The sequence below is a fragment of the Eubalaena glacialis genome, chromosome 6 (assembly GCF_028564815.1).
Source record: "Eubalaena glacialis isolate mEubGla1 chromosome 6, mEubGla1.1.hap2.+ XY, whole genome shotgun sequence".
NCBI classification, from domain to species: domain Eukaryota; kingdom Metazoa; phylum Chordata; class Mammalia; order Artiodactyla; family Balaenidae; genus Eubalaena; species Eubalaena glacialis.
The window spans coordinates 82,917,063-82,940,704 of record NC_083721.1 but is presented as its reverse complement, the minus strand read 5'-3'; the positions used below and the strand labels follow the sequence as shown (position 1 = coordinate 82,940,704).

Genomic DNA, 23,642 nt, shown 5'->3' with positions numbered 1-23,642 from the left:
TAGCATCACAGCTCTTCCAATACCACTTCTAACATTTTCTAAAAACTCAAGTTTCTTAATAAAAGTAAAAAAGCAATGATAACATGGTTTGAATAGCAGTTAGGCCCTTATTATAAATTAACAGTGATGGAGTTTAAGATAACTGAAGCCAGCATGGGGAAAGTAACAGATATTTATTGAGTGCCTACCATCAGCTATCTCATTTAATATTCATGCCTCCACAAGAGGTACTGGCAGCTCCATTTTACAGAGACGAAACAGAGGCTTAGAAATGTTCAATCCTTTGCCCAAGGCCATAGAGCTGGGCTATGACAGAGCCAGGATTTGAGCCCTGACATGCCTCCTTACAGAGCTCATGCTCTTTTCTGTGCATTGCACTGTCTACCTCGGAACAGTTACAAGTTCAACATTAGTCAGGTCTGAACTAATGAGATTTATTGTACTGCCCCAGAGATGGCTGCACCTCAGAACTGGAGAATGTGTAGGGAGGGGCACTTACATTAACATATGCCTGAACTACGCTTGCAATTCACAAAAGAAAGAAGAGACCAGGACCAATTCCAGTGTAAGAGAGTTTGTGTCATTCCTCCCCTCCCCAAAGAGCCCTTGCTCAGCACTCTCTGGCTACATTCCAGCTGTCTGAGGGACCCCTCACTGCTCTTGGACCTCCCCCACCACTGTCACTTCATCAAGCACTATCCTTCTCCATTCCACCACAGCCTTGACTCAGTTGGCAAGAGGGGCCAATCTCTGCTAAATTGTTAGCTAATACGTTACCCCTTTTACCATACAGGTTTTCATTCAGTTAATACGTACTTTACCACCGTAAGGGTATAAAGAAGGAATGATAATGGTTGCCGTCTCAGGCATCCTAGAATACAGACAGAGGAGACAGCTTCTGGGCAAACCTTGCCTTTATTTCTTCAGATAATCAATCAACCAATCAACTAGGTATTAATTTCACTAATACCCATCAATGGGTTAACTATTAGGCAGATTAACTCATTTAATCAGGCAGGTACTATTATTACACCCATTTTACAGAGAGGAAACAGTCACAGAGAGGCTCAATATCCTCCCAAAGTCACACAGTTCATCAGCAACAGAAGGAGGATTCGAACAAAGGCAATCTACACCCTGCGTCATGCTCTTCACCACTAACCCACATAGTTCTCAAAGTGTGATCTGCAGATCCTTAGGATCCCCAACACTCTTTCAGGGGTTCCACAAGGCTAAAACTATTTTCCTAATAATACCAAGAAGTCATTTGCCTTTTCACTGTGTTAATATTTGCACAGATAGCGCAAAAGCAATGGTGGGTAAAACTGCTGGAACCTTAACAAGAATCAAGGTAATGGCACCAAACTGTACTAATAATCATTGTATTCTCATTGCTATGTACTCTCAGTAAAGGGGTCCTTGATAAGCAGTAAAAATTATTAACTTTTAATAATCTTGACCCTGGAGTACTGATCTTTTAAAATATTCTGTATGACAAAATGGAAAGTACACATAAAGCACTTCTGCATACTGAAGTAAGATGTTGTCTCAAGGCGAGGCATTTGTGTCGTTTGAGTTTTGAGCTGAAACAGTGGCCTTCTTCATAGAACACCATTTTTACTTGAAAGAACCACTGACAGCTATGGCTATTCAGAACTGGGTATCTGACATATTCTTGAAAATGAATGAGGTGAGCCTGTCACTTCAAGGAAAACAACTGACAGTATTTGTTGGCTAATGATGAAATGTGACCTCTCAAGCAAAAATAAGAATTTGGGGAAACTTGTATTTACCATTATTAGTTTTCAGCTTCCCAATATTTAAAGATTTTTAGAGATAAGACTGGACATGGTAGTAATGATTGTGATTTTTTGATACTGTATAATACAACATGTCAACATTTGGAAGATCTGAATAATCCAGTGAACCAATATTTTCCAAATAACTAATGTATAATGTTACAAAACCCTGCATTAGTAAGAGATTCTCATGTAACAGAATATTAAATTTCATCCATATGGTTTCAGGTACCATACGGCAACTAACCTTTAAGAAACAACTACGTGTCGAGTTTTGGTGCAGTATCAAAAAAGAATATCCATAATTATCTGAAAGGCCTATTGAAATATTCCTCTTTTTTCCAACTATGTATCTGGGTGAGCCCAGATTTTCTTCATATACTTCAACAAAATAATATATTACATCATATTGAATGCAGAAGCAGATATGCAAATCTAAATGCCTTCTCTTAAGCAAGGTATTAAAGAGATGTGCAAAAACATAAAGGTAAAAAACACCACTACTCTCACTAAATTTTTTGGCTTTATAAAATGCAGTTGACCCTTGAACAACACGGGTTTGAACTGCGTGGGTCCATTTATATGTGAATTTTTTTCAGTGGTGAATACTACAGTACTAAACAATCCGCAGTTGGTTGAATCTGCAAATGCAGAACTGCAGTTATGGAGGAACCGAAAGGCATATATGGAGGGCTGACTATAAGTTATATGCAGATTTTCAACTGTGCAGGGACTCAGTGCCCCTAAGACCTGCATTATCGAGGGTCAACTGTATGGTTATTTTAAATGTTATTTATGTTAACATGTGATTATTTTATTATTGTTATTTTAAAGTGAACTAATAAATACTTTCAAACTTCCTTAGTTTTAACTTCAGATATGGTAAATATCAAAAGCTCTTCAGAGTCCTCAATAATTTGTAAGAGCATAAGGGGGTCCAGAGATCAAAAGTTTGAAAATCACTGTTGTACAGCACAAGATCTAGAAGAAGAGAAGCCAAAAGAATAGACCGTGCAGCTGCATCACTTTCCAGGTGAGAGGGCGTCACGACTAGCCACCATGAATTTCATGGACTTCTCAGCAAGCAAGTTTCAAGGATCCAATTTCTCATCAGGCTTTATGGCTTAATGAGCATTAAAGATCATTCTCAATTCCTCGCAGTTCCCAGCGAATACTTGCTCTCTCTCTTGCCCTGGGAACGCCTACTGCCCTTGAAGGAGCCATACTGCAGGAGGTACTGCCCTCTGCTTTCTGCCTCCAAGTACCCTATATGCCCTCTTCTAAAGCACCAGGCTCGTCGTTCAGATATTTGCTTATGTGACTCTAGGTTGGGAGTCTGAGGCCTTGAAAGCTAGACTTTTGATTTAATTCCAGCACTTTGCTCAGTACTTGGCACACAGAGTGAAACTCAAAAAATGTCTGTTCAATTAATGAAACCAATGAACTCCCCACCATGCACCAAGCAATCTTCCAAAGGCAACCTGACTTCCCCAGGGGAAGGCTGCTGCTGGCTAGCCAAGAGGAACAGTGCAGGTTTTTTGAGTGCTTTTCAGTATGTTATTCAACTGACACTCTGACTCACTATCACCTCTCCTGTTAGTTACATCAGTGTGAATTGTAAACTAAGACGAAATCCAAGGCAAGCTCCCCTGCATCCTCCCCATACCGAAGGGCCCTTTCTTTGCAGACACTGGCCTCCCTCTGTGATACAAGTAACACAAGCTCTCTAAAACGAACAAAATGTTTTTAAGCAGCCAGGTTTGAAGAAATTTTTAGTAAAATGAAGAACACATAAAGCCAGTTAGAAAATCATTGCTGTAGCCTGAACTGCTATATGATCAGGGACTTCATAACTCAATTAGAGAAAAAGATTTTCCCCCAAAATTTAATGTAAGCAATGTGTGGGAATAAAGGATGTTGAATCAGATAATCCCCTGTGAGCATTACACACAACACAATGTGTATAAGTTATGAAAAATTTTCACATAGCTCAGGATGTTACAGCTTCTTTCTGGAATGCTGCTACTGTCCTGTTAACCCCCCTCACCTCCCCCTGTCAACACACAATGTTCTCTTATCCTGTTGTTCGCCCTGCCTCTTCCCTTCCTTCTGCCTTTCCTTTTGCTCTACCTAGTTCTGCTGCTTCTCCCTCTATTCACCTAGGAACTGAGGATATAATATAGCTGACAGAGACAAGACATTTCACAGCCTTCTTAAGCTCTGCCTAATTAGATGATCTCCTTATTTCCTTATCCCTACAGAGTCAGAACCTTGGAAATCACCTGTTCTCACCCCCTCATTTTACTTGAGAGGAAACAGAAAAATAATGTTAAAGGGCTGAAATGCCATACTTCCTCAATTTATTTCTATGTGTTTCAGGAAAACTGATCTCAAGGAAAAGGGGGTGCCCATGGGTAAAAGGAGGAAAGAAACTGAGGCATGGTTAAGAAGACTGTCAGCATCCATTCAACACCATTTATTGAGCATTTACTCTGTGCTGGGTGCCAGAGGCCCCTTAGCACAGGCAACAGAGAAAGCCCTAACTGTGTATTAAAAATTTAACAGATATTAAATCAGAGGGCAAAAAGTAAATGCAAATAGCACAAAGGAAAACAAAATAAATACAGTAATCTAGGAAAATAGAAAACCTAGCAAGGCTCACTATGAATGGAACAAGAAAGAAATGGAGGAAAACATAACATATATTTAGATCGTAGATAAAAATGTATCATCTTTCACTGCAAGGAAAACAGTAAAGACTAAGCAATTTATTCACATTGCAATTTAAGGATCTGTTGAGAAAGACTGTGTACATTCACTACTGGGAAAGAATTTCTGGTGACAATTTTAAAAACCCCACAATAACAATATTCAAGTACTTTTCAGAAAACTCCCTTAACCCCCTCACTTCACCACAAGAGGGTGCACAATTCCTTATTAATACATTAATCAAAGGAAACCCTCAAGTTCCTCCAGGCAGCTGCCCACCTCTGCTCGGGTATCTCTTCCCCACTCCTGACCCTCAGGGGTAACGAGCATCTGCACAGACTGATGTAGGTTAAACCGTTTTCACCCACATTATCTCATATAATTCTAACACTATCTCTGTCAGGGTGGGAAAGGTGAAAAGTACCAACCCCATTTTAAAGATGAAGAAACACACTCAGAGGCAAAGCGACTTCGCCAAGGGCAGAGGGATAAAAATGTCAGAGCCCAAACTCAAATTAATATCCTCTGATTCCCAAATCCTATATACATTTCCCTTATTTCCCTATAAGAGCATAATCAAAACCCATACCTCAATCATACAGTGCCTCTATCAATCCATTCTACTTTTTCTGAGCAAAGAATCATACACTGGGCAGATCAGGAGGCCTTGCTCACCTCTGCAGTATTAAAGCTCTTTTTTTAAAAGTGTATGTTAACACCTGGCAATTACTTTTATGGGTTTCCAATGAGGTGAGAAGTGCACTGACACTTGTCCCCAGTATTCCAGCCAGCATTAACACGGACTAGAATAATTTTAAGTGTTGCTTACAACAGGGAAATTAACTATAATCTCAAATGTCTTTGGCCATATCTTATGAGATTCAGGCTAAGTAATTCCAAAGGCCCTCTCTCATAAGAAACAGTGTAGCACAGTGGTCAAGGATTTCGGCTTGGCAGCCAGACTGTGTGAGTTCAAACCCAAGTCCTGCCACTAACTCTGTGACCTTGGCCAATTATTCAAACCCGGTGTGTGTCAGTCTCCTCTGTTCTGTGGAGAGCAGCACCCACTTCACGGGGTAATAATGAAGGTGCGGTCACCACACAGAAGAACACATAACGTAGTAAGCTCTCAAGCTACAAAAGGCAGTCCTTGTTTCAAAAGGACAGATAAAATTATTAATTACAGTAGTTATTAAAAGAAAACATTAACTTTATGTGCTTTATGTCACATTGCATTTTATGACAATATGTACACTTGAAAACACGTTTAAATCCCTTAATAATCTATATGCACAGTGAATTATACCTAAAAGAATTTAAGCATAAATATAAGTTGCTAAGGAGTATATAGTTCTCCTACCTCTGCTTTTATGACATTGTGTATCTATGGTTAATTCAATGCCAAGTCCATGGACAGGAAAGAAAAGGTAAATTACAGAGTTCCTTTGGGAGGAGATGAAAATCTTTACACAGCAGAGGGGAAAGATTCCTGCCCTAGAAACCTGAAGACCCAGGTTGTAGTCACAGCTCTGCTACTAACCAGCATCCCCCTAATCCCACATACGTAGCTCCTAAATATCTCTAAAAATCCACCATTTCCTCTTCGTTCCTACTACCAAAATGATAATTCACCCCTTACCATCATGGGCTTCTAACTGGCCACAGGAGGGGCTCAACAAGTTAGTTAACTGAGTGAATAAATGGGGTTGGGAAGAGTGACACAAAAGGAAAAGACTGCAAAAGCGGGGGCGGGGAGGGGGGAGATAAGTTTACAGACTACATACCTCCACTTTGTTAATGCAAGTCCTAGCTCAGCTGACATGGTAGGACGCTGGGCTACTCCAGCAAGGGTGGTCTATTAGAATCTTTCCTCCCTCTCAGACGGTTTTTCTTCGTGGTAGTGTCACAGGACGCTCAGGGACCCCAGACCACCTTTTCCAGTCCTGTTCAGTTTGCCAAGACCAAATTCACCAGAGCAGTAAGGCTGGCTGCTCCTACACCTGGTTGAAGTCACTTTGGCACTTCTAGGCCTAAGAAGGCATTGGGCCCAGCTTCGCTAGAGATCATGTGGGCTTGGAGGTGGGGTAGCACACTCTTTCCAGCTCCTTTCAAGGGCCCCCACAGACCTCTGATCCCCTCCCATTCCAAACATCACACTCCTTTTAAGACTGACCTCTAAGTTCCTGTTTAGTTTGGACACCTCTCTTGCCTGACTCCTGTGGGCAGAGATAATTCTGTGGCTACATCCCAATGAAAGGTGAATACCTTTTACAGCTTTGACCTGAGATTTTATTTGACATCCCATGGGCTCTGGCGCCCCTTCTGGGAACACAACTTCACACACACACAATACATGCAAGATCATTCCCCATCCGTGTAATGGCACTGTCTTACTGCATCTGAAGGACAAAAGACTACATTGCCTCCTAGGCTCCCTCAGGAATGTTCTCACTTGCTTACCCAATGTGGCTGTTAAATTTTTACAGTAAGCAGGCACCTCTGTATCTTGCTCACAACCTGAAATTTCCAGCAGGGGGCACCATGAAAGGAGGAATCTGTCACCTTCTGAGAGCGGAGTTAATCAGCTAAACTCTTAGGGTTTTAATTTAGGCTGCAGGGACAGTCTCTGCAAGGTTGGACTGCATGACGTTGGGGACGTGCCTGAGTTTGGCTTCTACGAGATTGTAACTCTTTCTTTTGACCCCGATATGCAAAACTGTGCAATCAGAACTGGAAGACAAATCCATATGAGGAAGGGCCATGATCTCAGCCATCAAAATTAGAACTGGAAAAGCCCTCCCCAAATGTAGGCAGGATAGCTCAGTCATAAATGCCTCCTATACAGGGCTGTGGATACTTCTCTTGGGATTCTAATTTAGAAGCTAACAAGTCTCTCCATGAAAACAGCTTTTCGTGATGTTTAGCATTAATTTTTATTTCTTTTTATATACTGCTTTGATCAGTTCTAAATACATTTTCTCTTTCCATGATGTTTACATCCTTCACATTCTTAGGGACTGTTATCATATCCCCTTTAATCATCCTTTGGCCAAGCTATACATATTTAGCTCCTTTCATCTCTCCTATGTCCTTCCTTCCGCAGTGTTGGCTCCTCTTTAAATTCTTTCTCATCTGTCAACATCTTTCTGGAACTGATGCACACTCTCCCTAAATAAACATTCTAGGTACTCCTTGTTTCCTAAGAGTTCTCCAAAACCTCCTATAATACAAAGAATATTGGAGCAGGAGTAAGTAGTGGTAGTTCTAATCCTGGCTCTCCTCCCAGGCTCAGTTGTCCCTTCCATCAAATAAATGAGAGTGAGACCTCTTCTGATTAGATCAAGAGAACACAAAATATTAAAATCGCTTTGCACATTTTAAAGTACTGTGCACGAACGATCTGTGCACATATTACTTGCATAATTTAAAAAGCACAAACAAAGAAAAATAAGCTTGGAGACAAGTGTGTCAAATAAGAGTTGTTAAATCTGGTGGTGGCAAAGAGTAAGGTTACATTATTCAATGTATTTGGTGCTTTTTGTTTCAATTTAAGGAACTCATTTATTCACTCAGTATTTACTGAACATCTACTATATGCAAGACAATGGCCTGGATGATATGGGAGAACATAAAACAAGGACAAGGACTTTAAGAAGTTATCATTATCATCCCAAGTTCTTAGGAATTTGGTTTGGATCACATAAAATCAGAAAGCTGTTGCTGCTGTACCCTTTTTTTTTTTTTTAAGTATATTTGCCATAGAATTGCTGTAATTTTGATTATGCTTAATGTCATAACGGGATGAATTCTTCATTATTTCTTCAGAATACATTATAAGAAACAGAATTACTAGGTCAAAGCGTGTGCCCATATTTAAGCCTCACATTTCCAAACAGTGTGCCAGAAAAGGTGTGTCAATTTATACTCTCATCAGCACCCCATTGCCAACATTGGTGTTACCTTTTTTCCCCATCTAATGGACTGCTTTTATAAATCATAAACAAAAACATGAGAAAATCTAAAATTCATTTCTACCAACACAAAATACCTCCACTTGCACCTATTTTGGTGTCCCCTTATGGTTGTTAAGTGTTCAGGAGAATCTTTGAGTGCTTATTACTTTCCAGGCAATATACTGGGGGTTAGATAAAGGTGAAATAGATGTGGACCCTGCCCTTAAAGGCTCATAATCCAGTGAAAAAGATAAACACCAACAATTACAGACACTGTGAGAAGTGCGCCTTCCTTGTGAAGTATGTGTAAAGTACAAAAGCAACACAGAAGAGGAAGCCAGGAGCAGCAGAGAGGAGTCAGGGAGGCTTCAAGGAAGTGGTGACATCTCAGTTGGGTTTTGAAGGATGAGGGGGTCTGGACCAGAGAAGGGAGAATGAAGGAGAGTCACCCAGGCACAGGATTCTGTTGTGTCTTTGCAGCCAGTATCATCTTCTCCCAGAAAATATTTTATTGTATAGAGTTTTAGCAATCCAGATTTAAGCCTCATGGGTAGTTTTATTTTTTTTTCATCTCTAACATTTGCAGTTGTATTTCTGTCCACGGAAAAAGCAATCAGCAATCTTCCTGCTACTTCATCCAACAACAGAAGGTGCATGATTACTCCTGCTTCCTTTACAGAAGACTTTGTTTTTACAAAAACGGGTAGGAAGCCATTTTGTTGAATACAAACTTTAAAAATTAGATTGTCAACTATAAGATGTTAATGAAAGAAACTGAAGATGACACAAATAAATGGAAAGATATTCCATGTTCTTGGATTGGAAGACTTAATATTGTTAAAATGTCCATACTACTCGAAGCAATATACAGATTCAATGCAATCTCTATCAAAATTCCAAAGACACTTTTCACAGAAATAGAACAAACAACCCTTTTGTATGGAACCGCAAAAGACCCTGAATAGCCAAAGGTATCTTGGGAAAGAAGAACAAAGCTGGAGGCATCACATTCCTGATTTCAAATTATATTACAAAGCTATAGTGATCAAAACAGTGTGGGGTTAGCATAAAAACAGACACATAGATCAATGGAACAGAATCAAGAGCCCAGAAATAAACCCACACATATATGGTCAATTAATTTACAACAAAGGAGCCAAGAATATACAATAGGGAAAGGACAATCTCTTCAATAAATCGTGCTGGGGAAACTGGACAATCAAATGCAAAAGGATGAAACTGGACATATCTTACACCATACACAAAAATTAACTCAAAATAGATTAAAGACTTGAATGTAAGACCTGAAACCATAAAACTCCTAGAAGAAAACATAGGCAGTACGTTCCTTGACATCAGTCTTGTTGATGATTTTTAGATCTCACACCAAAAGCAAAAAAGAACAAAAGCAAAAATTTACAAGTGGGACTATATCAAACTAAAAAGCTTCTGCACAGCAAAGGAATCCATCAACAAAAGGAAAAGGAAACCAAATGAATGGGAGAAAATATGTGCAAATCATATATGTGAAGAGGGGTTAATGTGCAAAATATATAAAGAACTCATGCAACTCAATAAAAACAATAACAAAAAACCCAAACAATTCTATTAAAAAATGGCAGAGGATCCGAACAGACATTTTTCCAAAGAAGACATACAGATGACAAACAGGTACATAAAAAGATATTCAACATCATTATCATTAGGGAAATACAAACCAAAACCACAATGAGATATCACCTCATAACTGTCTGAATGGCTATTATCAAAAAGACAAGAAATAAGTGTTGGAAAAGGGAACCCTCATGCACTGTTGGTGGGAATGTAAACTGGTGCAGCCACTCTGGAAAACTGCATGGAGGTTCCTCAAAAACTTAAAAATAGAAGTACCTATGATCTGGCAATTCCATTTCTGGGTATTTATCCAAAGAAAACAAAAACACTAATTTGAAAAGCTATCTGCATCCCCATGTTCACTGCAGCATAGTCAAGAAATGGAAACAACCTAAGGGTGCACCAACAGATGAATGGATAAAGACAATATGGTGTATATGTGTGTGTGTGTGTGTGTTTACACACACACACTCAATGGAATATTGCTCAGCCATAAAAAAAAAGAATGAAATCTTGCCATTTACGACAATATGGATGGATCTTGAGGGCATCATGCTAAGTAAAAAAGACAAATACCATATGACTTCACTTATATGTGGCGAACATATAAGTGAAAAACCATGTATGTGACAAACATATAAGTAAAAAACCAAGATCATAGATACAGAGAACAGATTGGTGGTTGCCAAAGGTGCGGGGGTGAGCAAGATGGGTAAAGGGGATCAAAAGGTATGAACTTCCACTTATAAAATAAGTAAGTCATGAGGATGTAATATATAGTATGCTGACTATAATTCATGATATTGTATTACATATTTGAAAGTTGCCAAGAAAGTAAATCTTAAAAGTTCTCATCACAAGATAAAGAAATCTTGTAATTACATATGGTGCTGGATGTTAACTAGACTTATTGTGGTGATCATTTCACAATATATACAAATATCGAATCATTACGTTGTGTACCTGAAACTAATATAATGTTATATGTCAGCTATACTGCAATTTGAAAAATTAAATTTCAGCTTTAAGAGGATATTTAATCTTTAAAGGTCCTTAAATAGTTTCTCAAGTAAGATGGGAAGGTATACGAATGAGATAAACAACTTTCTATTCCTACAAAAATAAATCAACTGGATCTACACAAAATCCAACTTAAAAATAGTATAAAAAAGCGTAAGAATTAATTAACAGCATCAGATCATTTTCAAATAATAAAAACACACCTAAAAGCTGCCCTTTTACGTGTTTTCACATGTCATTAGTAGCAGATATAAATACCCACGTCTGGGATTTAACTGTTCTGAAAAACAGACTTTTGCAGAATATGGATTTCAGCAGCACACTTGGGGGGGGGGCAACTGAAACTGTACTAGTTAAAAGCCTCTAACTTATCCCAGAATTTTCAAAGCCCAAAACACCTCTCTAGGTCACTAATCCTCCAGTGCTTGCATTACAGAGGATTTAAATAGAATTGGCAGAAAATCACATACAAAGGGGCCTCTGGTCCCTTATCAATTATTAGAAAAGGGCTTATGAATTACTTTATTATTTTCTTTTAAATTTAAGCCTTTCAAATTGTGCCTATAGCTCAAATATCTTCCTAAATGCTTTGTTATCAAAGGCAAACAGATCTTCCCCTGAATCTAAATGACAGCCTGGCTTTCTCCACCACCTGCTGGAATGCACCTGAGCTTGGCCAGGAGCAGAGGCTTATCTCTGATGCTGCGCCTGTAATGGGCACAGCCAGGGAGCTATAGGGGAAGGCTCTGACCCCTGAGTCCAGGTAAGCCACCACACGGAGCTTCGGTTTCTGTCCAGCCCCACGACGCAGCCCAAATCGCAGCTGAGGCTCCAGGCCATCTGCTACTGAGTCTAGGATTCACAAGTCAAGCCTGTGTTCAGGTAAGGAAAATTACCAGTTGTCCAATCTTTATTAAAAGTAAAGATACTGGGGTTTCTCTGGTGGCACAGTGGTTAAGAATCCGTCTGCTAATGCAGGGGACACGGGTTTAAGCCCTGGTCTGGGAAGATCCCACATGCCACGGAGCGGCTGGGCCCGTGCGCCACAACTACTGAGCCTGCACTCTAGAGCCCGAGAGCCACAACCACTGAGCCCACGAGCCTGGAGCCCGTGCTCCGCAACAGGTGAAGCCCGCACACTGCAATGAGGAGTGGCTCCCGCTCGCCACGACTAGAGAAAGCCCGCGCGCAGTAACGAAGACCCGATGCAGCCAAAAATAAAAATAAATAAAATAAATTTTTAAAAAAAGTAAATATATCACTCAAATTTGTCTGTTTGGCTTTTTCCTACCTTTTTTTTTTTCCAATTGTCAAAAAGCAAATGGGATCCTCACACACAAAAATCCCACATTAAGCCCACAAAATTTCTACTGACTTGAAAAACAGATCGCTTGGTTTGTTTGTAAATTTAGAAGGATAAATGTCACTTAAGGTGAAAAATAAAATAGTACCTATTTATAAGTTCACAGTTTAATCAACAAGCACCTACCATGTGCTGAGCTAAGGATACAGAAATGAAAGACACGTTTCCCATCTCAAAACGCTCACAGTCTGGTACAGACCAGCACCATTTTCTTCTTTGTATTTAATTTCTATCTGTTGGGTTACCAATAGAACTAGACTAGGCTACTTATTATATTAATCTGGTAATATATTTATTATCCAATTTATTTAGCTTCTAGTTACAAGCATCATCATTTGAAGACTTTTTTTCAGTTTTATACTAATAAGCATAAGAGCTAAAATTGAATGCCTAGTCTGTGTCAAACATGAAACTAACCCATTTTCTGTATATCATCAAGCACAATCCTTTGAGCTAGCTATTCTTATCATTGCCTCTTTACAGGTGAGGAAACCAAGCTCAGAGCCATAGATTACTTGCCTAGTCTTATGCCCAGTAAGAGGTAGAGCCAGGATACAAACTCAGGTCTGCCCAATCAGAGTTTAGGCTCTTAACTACCAAGTTTTGTGGCCTCCACTTACTCAAGGGTCGAGCAAGATTAGTTACAAATGGAAAGAATTCTGGGATATTTTGTGAGGAATTGTTCTATCATAGGCACATGGGCAAAATACTACAATAGCCTCTTGGAGATAAGTTCAGAAAACTACTGGTACACCACCGGGCACCGCCCCGGGCGCAGGCGCGGTCGACCAGAGTGTCGCTTGACCCGGTGTCCCGCCAACTCTGCAGCTCCGTCCAGCTCTTCCCTTAGGGGACGGGGGAATGGGGTGGGCGAGGCTTTTCTGGGGCTCCATCAAAGAGCTTGGATTTTCCTCAGAGCGATGGTCTCAGATCCTGGGGTGTGCCCTTCTCTGGCAAAAGACGGAGCGCCTAGATGTGCCCTCAAGTCATTCTGCCGCAGGATTCCGGTGTCTGCCCCCTTAGCGGGAGTGGGCCTGCTGATAGCCTTTCTTAGCACGTTCGGCTGCCTTGTACGGGCCCCAGGTCTGAGCATGAGTATGGCAGAAGGGGACACCCTGATATCAGTGGATTATGAAGTTTTTGGGAAAGTGCAAGGTGTGTTTTTCCCCAAGTACACTCAGGCTGAGGGTAAAAAGCTTGGATTAGTAGGCTGGGTCCAGAACACTGACCAGGGCACAGTGCAAGGACAATTGCAAGGTCCCACCTCCAAAGTACGTCATATGCAGGAATGGCTTCAGACAAGAGGAAGTCCCAAATCACACATTGACAGAGCAAGCTTCAACAATGAGAAAGTCATCTTAAAGTTGGATTACTCAAATTTCCAAATTGTTAAATAACGGTCTGAATTTAAATTTTCCAAGATACTCAGTGGTTTTTTTTTTTTATTTTTAATAGAGATAGAATTATTGTGTTCAATATTAGAATTTGTCAGTAAGTTATTTTAGTATCAGACACTTGATAGTTACTGTATATTATGTGTATGATGGAAGGATTACAACTGTACACAATTCTAATCAATAAAAACACAGAACCTTCAAAAAAAAAAAAAAAGAAAAAAAAAAGAAAACTACTGGTGAGCCTCATCCACCAGAGGGCACAGAACAGAAGCAAGAAGAACTACAATTCTGCAGCCCGTGGAACTAAAACCACATTCACAGAAAGACAGACAAAATGAAAAGGCAGAGGACTAGGTACCAGATGAAGGAATGAGATAAAACCCCAGAAGAACAACTAAATGAAGTGGAGATAGGCAACCTTCCAGAAAAAGAATTCAGAATAGTGATAGTGAAGATGATCCAGGACCTCGGAAAGAGAATGGAGGCAAAGATCGAGAAGATGCAAGAAATGTTTAACAAACACCTAAAAGTATTAAATAACAAACAAACAGAGACAAACAATACAATAACAAAAAAGAAAAATACACTAGAAGGAATCAATAGCAGAATAACTGAGGCAGAAGAACAGATAAGTGACCTGGAAGACAGAATGGTGGAATTCACTGCCGAGGAACAGAATAAAGAAAAAAGAATGAAAAGAAATGAAGACAGCCTAAGACACCTCTGGGACAACATTAAACGCACCAACATTCGCATTTTAGGGGTCCCAGAAGGAGACGAGAGAGAGAAAAGACCCAAGAAAATATTTGAAGAGATTATAGTCGAAAACTTCCCCAACATGGGAAAGGAAATAGCCACCCAAGTCCAGGAAGTGCAGAGAGTCCCAAGCAGTATAAACCCAAGGAGAAACACGCAAAGACACACAGTAATCAAACTGACAAAATTAAAGACAAATAAAAATTATTGAAAGCAACAAGGGAAAAATGACAAATAACATAGGAGGCAACTCCCATAAGGGTAACAGCTGATTTCTCAGCAGAAACTCTACAAGCCAGAAGGGAGTGGCATGATATATCTAAAGTGATGAAAGGGAAGAACCTACAACCAAGATTACTCTACCCAGCAAGGATCTCATTCAGATTCAACGGAGAAATCAAAAGCTTTACAGACAAGCAAAAGCTAAGAGAATTTAGCACCACCAAACCAGCTCTACAACAAATGCTAAAGGAACTTCTCTAAGTGGGAAACACAAGAGAAGAAAAGGACCTACAAAAACAAACCCAAAACAATTAAGAAAATGGTCATAGGAACATACATACTGATAACTACCTTAAATTTGAATGGATTAAATGCTCCAACCAAAAGACACAGGCTTGCTGAATGGATACAAAAACAAAACCCATATATATATATATGCTGTCTACAAGAGACCCACTTCAGACCTAGGAACACATACAGACTGAAAATGAGGGGATGGAAAAAGATATTCCATGCTAATGGAAATCAAAAGAAAGCTGGAGAAGCAATTCTCGCATCAGATAAAATAGACTTTAGAGAATGTTACAAGAGACAAGGAGGGACACTACATAATGATGAAGGGATCAATACAAGAAGAAGATATAACAATTATAAATATATATGCCCCCAACATAGGAACACCTCAATACATAAGGCAACTGCTAACAGCTATAAAACAGGAAATCAACAGTAACACAATAATAGTGGGGGACTTAACACCTCACTTACACCAATGGATAAGTCATCCAGACAGAAAATTAATAAGGAAACACAAGCTTTAAATGACACAATAGACTAGATAGATTTAATTGACATTTACAGGACATTCCATCCAAAAACAGCAGATTACACTTTCTTCTCAAGTGTGCACGGAACATTCTCCAGGATAGATCACATGTTGGATCACAAATCAAGCCTCGGTAAATTTAAGAAAATTAAAATCATATCAATCATCTTTTCTGACCACAATGCTATGAGATTATAAATAAATTAAGGGGAAAAAAACATAAAAAACACAAACACATGGAGGCTAAACAATACGTTACTAAATAACCAAGAGATCACAGAAGAAATCAAAGAGGAAATCAAAAAATACCTAAAGACAAATGACAACAAAAACACGACAATCCAAAACCTACGGGATGCAGCAAAAGCAGTTCTAAGAGAGTGCATAGCAATACAAGCCTACCTCAAGAAAAAAGAAAAATCTCAAATAAACAATCTAACCTTATATCCAAGGAAACTAGAGAAAGAAGAACAAACAAAACCCAAAGTTAGTAGAAGGAAAGAAATCATAAAATCAGAGCAGAAATAAATGAAATAGAAACAAAGAAAACAATAGCAAAGGTCAATAAAACTAAAAGCTGGTTCTCTGAGAAGATACATAAAATTGATAAACCTTTAGCCAGACTCATCAAGAAAAAGAGGGAGAGGACTCAAATCAATAAAATTAGAAATGAAAAAGGAGACGTTACAATGGACACCACAGAAATACAAAGCATCCTAAGAGACTACTACAAGCAACTCTATGCCAATAAACTGGACAACCTGGAAGAAATGGACAAATTCTTAGAGAGGTATAACCTTCCAAAACTGAACCAGGAAGAAACAGAAAATACGAACAGACCAATCAAAGTTGAAACTGTGATTAAAAATGAAATTGAAATTGAAACTGTGATTAAAAATCTTCCAACAAACAAACGTCCAGGACTGGAGGGTTTCAGAGATGAATTCTATCAAACATTTAGAGAAGAGCTACCACCCATCCTTCTCAAACTCTTCCAAAAAATTGCAGAGGAAGGAACACTCCCAAACTCATTCCACGAGGCCACCATCACCCTGATACCAAAACCAGACAGAGATAGTACGAAAAAAGAAAATTACAGACCAATATCACTGATGAATATTGATGCAAAAATCCTCAACAGGGCTTCCCTGGTGGCGCAGTGGTTGGGAGTCTGCCTGCCAGTGCAGGGGACACGGGTTCGAGCCCTGGTCTGGGAGGATCCCACGTGCCGCGGAGCAGCTGGGCCCGTGAGCCACAATTACTGAGCCTGCGCGTCTGGCGCCTGTGCTCTGCAGCAAGAGAGGCCGCAATAGTGAGAGGCCCACGCACCGCGATGAAGAGTGGCCCCCGCTTGCCACAATTAGAGAGAGCCCTCGCACAGAAACGAAGACCCAAATAAATAAATAAAAACAAATACTTAAAAAAAAAAACAAATGTAAAGTCTATTAAAAAAAAAATCCTCAACAAAATACTAGCAAACAGAATCCAACAACACATTAAAAGGATCGTACACCACAATCAAGTGGGATTTATCCCAGGGATGCAAGGATTCTTCAATATATGCAAATCAATCAATGTGATACACCATAGCAACAAACTGAAGAATAAAAACCATATGATCATCTCAATAGATGCAGAAAAAGCTTTTGACAAAATTCAACACCCATATAGGATAAAAACTCTCCAGAAAGTGGGCATAGAGGGAACCTACCTCAACACAATAAAGGCCATATATGACAAACCCACAGCAACCATTATTCTCAATGGTGAAAAGCCGAAAGCATTTCCTCTGAGATCAGGAACAAGAAAAGGATGTTCACTCTAGCCACTATTATTCAACATAGTTTCGGAAGTCCTCGCCATGGCCATCAGAGAAGAAAAAGAAATAAAAGGAATACAAATTGGAAAAGAAGAAGTAAAACTGTCACTCTTTGCAGATGACATGATACTATACATAGAGACTCCTAAAGATGCCACCATAAAACTACTAGAGCTAATCAATGAATTTGGTAAAGTGGCAGGATACAAAATTAATGCACAGAAATCTCTTGCATTCCTACACACTAACAACGAATGGTCAGAAAGAGAAATTAAGGTAACAATCCCACTCACCACTGCAACAAAAAGAATAAAATAACTAGGAATAAACCTACCTAAGGAGGTAAAAGATCTGTACTCAGAAAACTATAAGACACTGATGAAAGAAATCAAAGATGACGCAAACAGATGAAGAGATATACCATGTTCTTGGATTGGAAGAATCAATATTGTGAAAATGACTATACTACCCAAAGCAATCTACACATTCAATGCAATCCCTATCAAATTAGCAGTGGCATTTTTTACAGAACTAGAACAAAAAATCTTAAAATTTGTATGGAGACACAAAAGACCCCTAATAGCCAAAGCAGTCTTGAGGGGAAAAAAACGGAGCTGGAGGAATCAGCCTCCCTGACTTCAGACTATACTACAAAGCTACAGTAATCAAGACAATATGGTACTGGCACAAAAACAGAAACATAGATCAATGGAACAGGACAGAAAGCCCAGAGATAAACCGACGCACCTATGGTCAACTAATCTATGACAAAGGAGGCAAGGATATACAGTGGAGAAAAGACAGTCTCTTCAATAAGTGGTGCTGGGAAAACTGGACAGCTACATGGAAAAGAATGAAATTAGAACACTCCCTAACACCACACACAAAAATAAACTCAAAATGGATTAAAGACCTAAATGTAAGACCAGACACTATAAAACTCTTAGAGGAAAACAGAGGAAGAACACTCTCTTGACATAAATCACAGCAAGTTCTTTTTTGATCCACTTCCTAGAGTAATGGAAATAAAAAGAGAAATAAGCAAATGGGACCTAATGAAACTTAAAAGCTTTTGCAAAGCAAGGAAACTACAAACAAGATGAAAAGACAACCCTCACAATGAGAAAATATTTGCAAACGAATCAACGGACAAAGGATTAATCTCCAAAATATATAAACAGCTCATGCAGCTCAGTATTAAAAAAAACGAACAACCCAGTCCAAAAACGGGCAGAAGACGTAAATAGACATCTCTCCAAAGAAGACATACAGATGGCCAAGAAGCACATGAAAAGCTGCTCAACATCACTAATTATTAGAGAAATGCAAATCAAAACTACAATGAGGTATCACCTCACACCGGTTAGAAAGGGCATCATCAGAAAATCTACAAACAACAAACGCTGGAGAGGGTGTGGAGAAAAGGGAACCCTCTTGCACTGTTGGTGGGAATGTAAACTGATACAGCCAATATGGAGAACAGTATGCAGGTTCCTTAAAAAACTAAAAATAGAATTACCATATGACCCAGCAATCCCACTACTGGGCATATACCCAGAGAAAAGCATAATTCAGAGAGACACATGCACCCCAGTGTTCACTGCAGCACTATTTACAATAGCCAGGTCATGGAAGCAACCTGAGTGTCCATCAACAGACAAATGGATAAAGAATATGTGGGGAACACCAGAATCACAACTAGCTGCTGGACAATCATCGACAGGAAGACATTGGAACTCACCAAAAAAGATACCCCACATCCAAAGACAAAGGAGAAGCCAAAATGAGACGGTAGGAGGGGCACAATCAGAGTAAAATCAAATCCCATAACTGGTGGGTGGGTGACTCACAGACTGGCGAACACTTATACCAGAAAAGTCCACCCACTGGAGTGAAGGTTCTGAGCCCCACGTCAGGCTTCCCAACCTGGGGGTCCAGCAACGGGAGGAGGAATTCCTAGAGAATCAGACTTTGAAGCCTAGTGGGAATTGATTGCAGGACTTCGACAGGACTGGGGGAAACAGAGACCCCACTCTTGGAGGGCGCACACAAAATAGTGTGTGCATCGGGACCCAGGGGAAGGAGCAGTGACCCCATAGGAGACTGAACCAGACCTACCTGCTAGTGTTGGAAGGTCTCCTGCAGAGGCGGGGGGTGGCTCTGTTTCACCGTGGAGACAAGGACACTGGCAGCAGAAGTTCTGGGAAGTATTCCTTGGCGTGAGCCCTCCCAGAGTCTCTCATTAGCCCCACCAAAGAGCCCAGGCAGGCTCCAGTGTTGGGTTGCCTCAGGCAAAACAACCAACAGGGAGGGAACCCAGCCCCACCCATCAACAGTCAAGTGGATTAAAGTTTTACTGAGCTCTGACCACCACAGCAACAGTCAGCTCTACCCACCACCAGAGCCTCCCATCAAGCCTCTTAGATAGCCTCAAACACCAGAGGGCAGACAGCAGAAGCAAGAAAAACTACAATCCTGCAGCCTGTGGAACAAAAACCACATTCACAGAAAGATAGACAAGATGAAAAGGCAGAGGGCTAGGTACCAGATGAAGGAACAAGAAAAAACCCCAGAAAAACAACTAAATGAAGTGGAGATAGGCAACCTTCCAGAAAAAGAATTCAGAATAATGATAGTGAAGATGATCCAGGACCTCGGAATAAGAATGAAGGCAAAGATCGAGAAGATGCAAGAAATGTTTAACAAAGACCTAGAAGAATTAAAGAACAAACAAAGAGAGATGAACAATACAATAACTGAAATGAAAACTACACTAGAAGGGATCAATAGCAGAATAACTGAGGCAGAAGAACGGATAAGTGACCTGGAAGACAGAATGGTGGAATTCACTGCTGCGGAACAGACTAAAGAAAAAAGAATGAAAAGAAATGAAGACAGCCTAAGAGACCTCTGGGACAACATTAAACGCAACAACATTCGCATTATAGGGGTGTCAGAAGGAGAAGAGAGAGAGAAAGGACCTGAGAAAATATTTGAAGAGATTATAGTCGAAAACTTCCCTAACATGGGAAAGGAAACAGCCACCCAAGTCCAGGAAGTGCAGAGAGTCCCATACAGGATAAACTCTAGGAGAAACACGCCGAGACACATAGTAATCAAATTGGCAAAAATTAAAGACAAAGAAAATTTATTGAAAGCAGCAAGGGAAAAACGACAAATAACATACAAGGGAACTCCCATAAGGTTAACAGCTGATTTCTCAGCAGAAACTTTACAAGCCAGAAGGGAGTGGCATGATATACTTAAAGTGATGAAAGGGAAGAACCTACAACCAAGATTACTCTACCCGGCAAGGATCTCATTTAGACTTGATGGAGAAATCAAAAGCTTTACAGACAAGCAAAAGCTAAGAGAATTCAGCACCACCAAACCAGCTCTACAACAAATGCTAAAGGAACTTCTCTAAGTGGGAAACACAAGAGAAGAAAAGGACCTACAAAAACAAACCCAAAACAATTAAGAAAATGGTCATAGGAACATACATATCGATAATTACCTTAAACGTGAGTGGATTAAATGCTCCAACCAAAAGACACAGGCTTGCTGAATGGATACAAAAACAAGACCCATATATATGCTGTCTACAAGAGACCCACTTCAGACCTAGGGACACATACACACTGAAAGTGAGGGGATGGAAAAAGATATTCCATGCAAATGGAAATCAAAAGAAAGCTGGAGTAGCAATACTCATATCAGATAAAATAGACTTTAAAATAAAGAATGTTACAAGACACAAGGAAGGACACTACATAATGATCAAGGGATCAATCCAAGAAGAAGATTAACAATTATAAATATATATGCACCCAACATAGGAGCACCTCAATACATAAGGCAACTGCTAACAGCTATAAAAGAGGAAATCGACAGTAACACAATAATAGTGGGGGACTTTAACACCTCACTTACACCAATGGACAGATCATCCAAAATGAAAATAAATAAGGAAACAGAAGCTTTAAACGACACAACAGACCAGATAGATTTAATTGATATTTATAGGACATTCCATCCAAAAACAGCAGATTACACTTTCTTCTCAAGTGCGCACGGAACATTCTCCAGGATAGATCACATCTTGGGTCACAAATCAAGCCTCAGTAAATTTAAGAAAATGGAAATCATATCAAGCATCTTTTCTGACCACAATGCTATGAGATTACAAATGAATTACAGGGAAAACAACGTAAAAAACACAAACACATGGAGGCTAAACAATACATTACTAAATAACCAAGAGATCACTGAAGAAATCAAAGAGGAAATCAAAAAATACCTAGAGACAAATGACAAAGAAAACATGACGATCCAAAATCTATGGGATGCGGCAAAAGCAGTTCTAAGAGGGAAGTTTATAGCTATACAAGCCTACCTAAAGAAACAAGAAAAATCTCAAGTAAACAAACTAACCTTACACCTAAAGGAACTAGAGAAAGAAGAGAAAACAAAACCCAAAGTTAGCAGGAGGAAAGAAATCATAAAGATCAGAGCGGAAATAAATGAAATAGAAACAAAGAAAACAATAGCAAAGATCAATAAAACTAAAAGCTGGTTCTTTGAGAAGATAAACAAAATTGATAAGCCATTAGCCAGACTCATCAAGAAAAAGAGGGAGAGGACTCAAATCAATAAAATTAGAAATGAAAAAGGAGAAGTTACAACAGACACCGCAGAAATACAAAGCATCCTAAGAGACTACTACAAGCAACTCTATGCCAATAAAATGGACAACCTGGAAGAAATGGACAAATTCTTAGAAAGGTATAATCTTCCAAGACCGAACCAGGAAGAAACAGAAAATATGAACAGACCAATCACAAGTAATGAAATTGAAACTGTGATTAAAAATCTTCCAACAAACAAAAGTCCAGGACCAGATGGCTTCACAGGTGAATTCTATCAAACATTTAGGGAAGAGCTAACACCCATCCTTCTCAAACTCTTCCAAAAAATTGCAGAGGAAGGAACACTCCCAAACTCATTCTATGAGGCCACCATCACACTGATACCAAAACCAGACAAAGATACTACAAAAAAAGAAAATTACAGACCAATATCACTGATGAATAAAGATGCAAAAATCCTCAACAGAATACTAGCAAACAGAATCCAACAACACATTACAAGGATCATACACCACGATCAAGTGGGATTTATCCCAGGGATGCAAGGATTCTTCAATATACGCAAATCAATCAATGTGATACACCATGTTAACAAATTGAAGAATAAAAACTATATGATCATCTCAATAGATGCAGAAAAAGCTTTTGACAAAATTCAACACCCATTTATGATAAAAACTCTCCAGAAAGTGGGCATAGAGGGAACCTACCTCAACACAATAAAGGCCATATATGACAAACCCACAGCAAACATCATTCTCAACAGTGAAAAACTGAAAGCATTTCCTCTAAGATCAGGAATGAGACAAGGATGTCCACTCTCACCACTATTATTCAACATAGTTTTGGAAGTCCTAGCCATGGCAATCAGAGAAGAAAAAGAAATAAAAGGAATACAAATTGGAAAAGAAGAAGTAAAACTGTCACTGTTTGCAGATGACATGATACTATACATAGAGAATCCTAAAAATGCCACCATAAAACTACTAGAGCTAATCAATGAATTTGGTAAAGTTGCAGGATACAAAATTAATGCACAGAAATCTCTTGCATTCCTATACACTAATGATGAACAATCTGAAAGAGAAATTATGGAAACACTCCCATTTACCACTGCAACAAAAAGAATAAAATACCTAGGAATAAACCTACCTAGGGAGACAAAAGACCTTTATGCAGAAAACTATAAGACACTGATGAAAAAAATTAAAGATGATACCAACAGATGGAGAGATATACCATGTTCTTGGATTGGAAGAATCAATATTGTGAAAATGACTATACTACCCAAAGCAATCTACACATTCAATGCAATCCCTATCAAATTACCAATGGCATTTTTTACGTAACTAGAACAAATCATCTTAAAATTTGTATGGAGACACAAAAGACCCCGAATAGCCAAAGCAGTCTTGAGGGAAAAGAACGGAGCTGAAGGAATCAGCCTCCCTGACTTCAGACTATACTACAAAGCTACAGTAATCAAGACAATATGGTACTGGCACAAAAACAGAA

At 39.4% G+C, this 23,642-nt stretch overlaps 2 protein-coding genes across 5 annotated transcripts in view; one reads left to right on the top strand and one right to left on the bottom strand.

Annotated features, from left to right (window-relative positions):
* Positions 1 to 23,642, bottom strand: part of IGF2BP2 (insulin like growth factor 2 mRNA binding protein 2) — a 165,359-nt gene that overhangs the window by 70,844 nt on the left and 70,873 nt on the right. The gene's annotated exons all lie outside the window — the stretch shown is intronic.
* LOC133093457 (acylphosphatase-1-like) lies at positions 13,252 to 13,999 on the top strand. The gene has a single exon (XM_061193307.1). It carries the CDS (start codon positions 13,379 to 13,381, stop codon positions 13,853 to 13,855), a length of 477 nt encoding a protein of 158 aa, XP_061049290.1. The 5' UTR covers positions 13,252 to 13,378; the 3' UTR covers positions 13,856 to 13,999.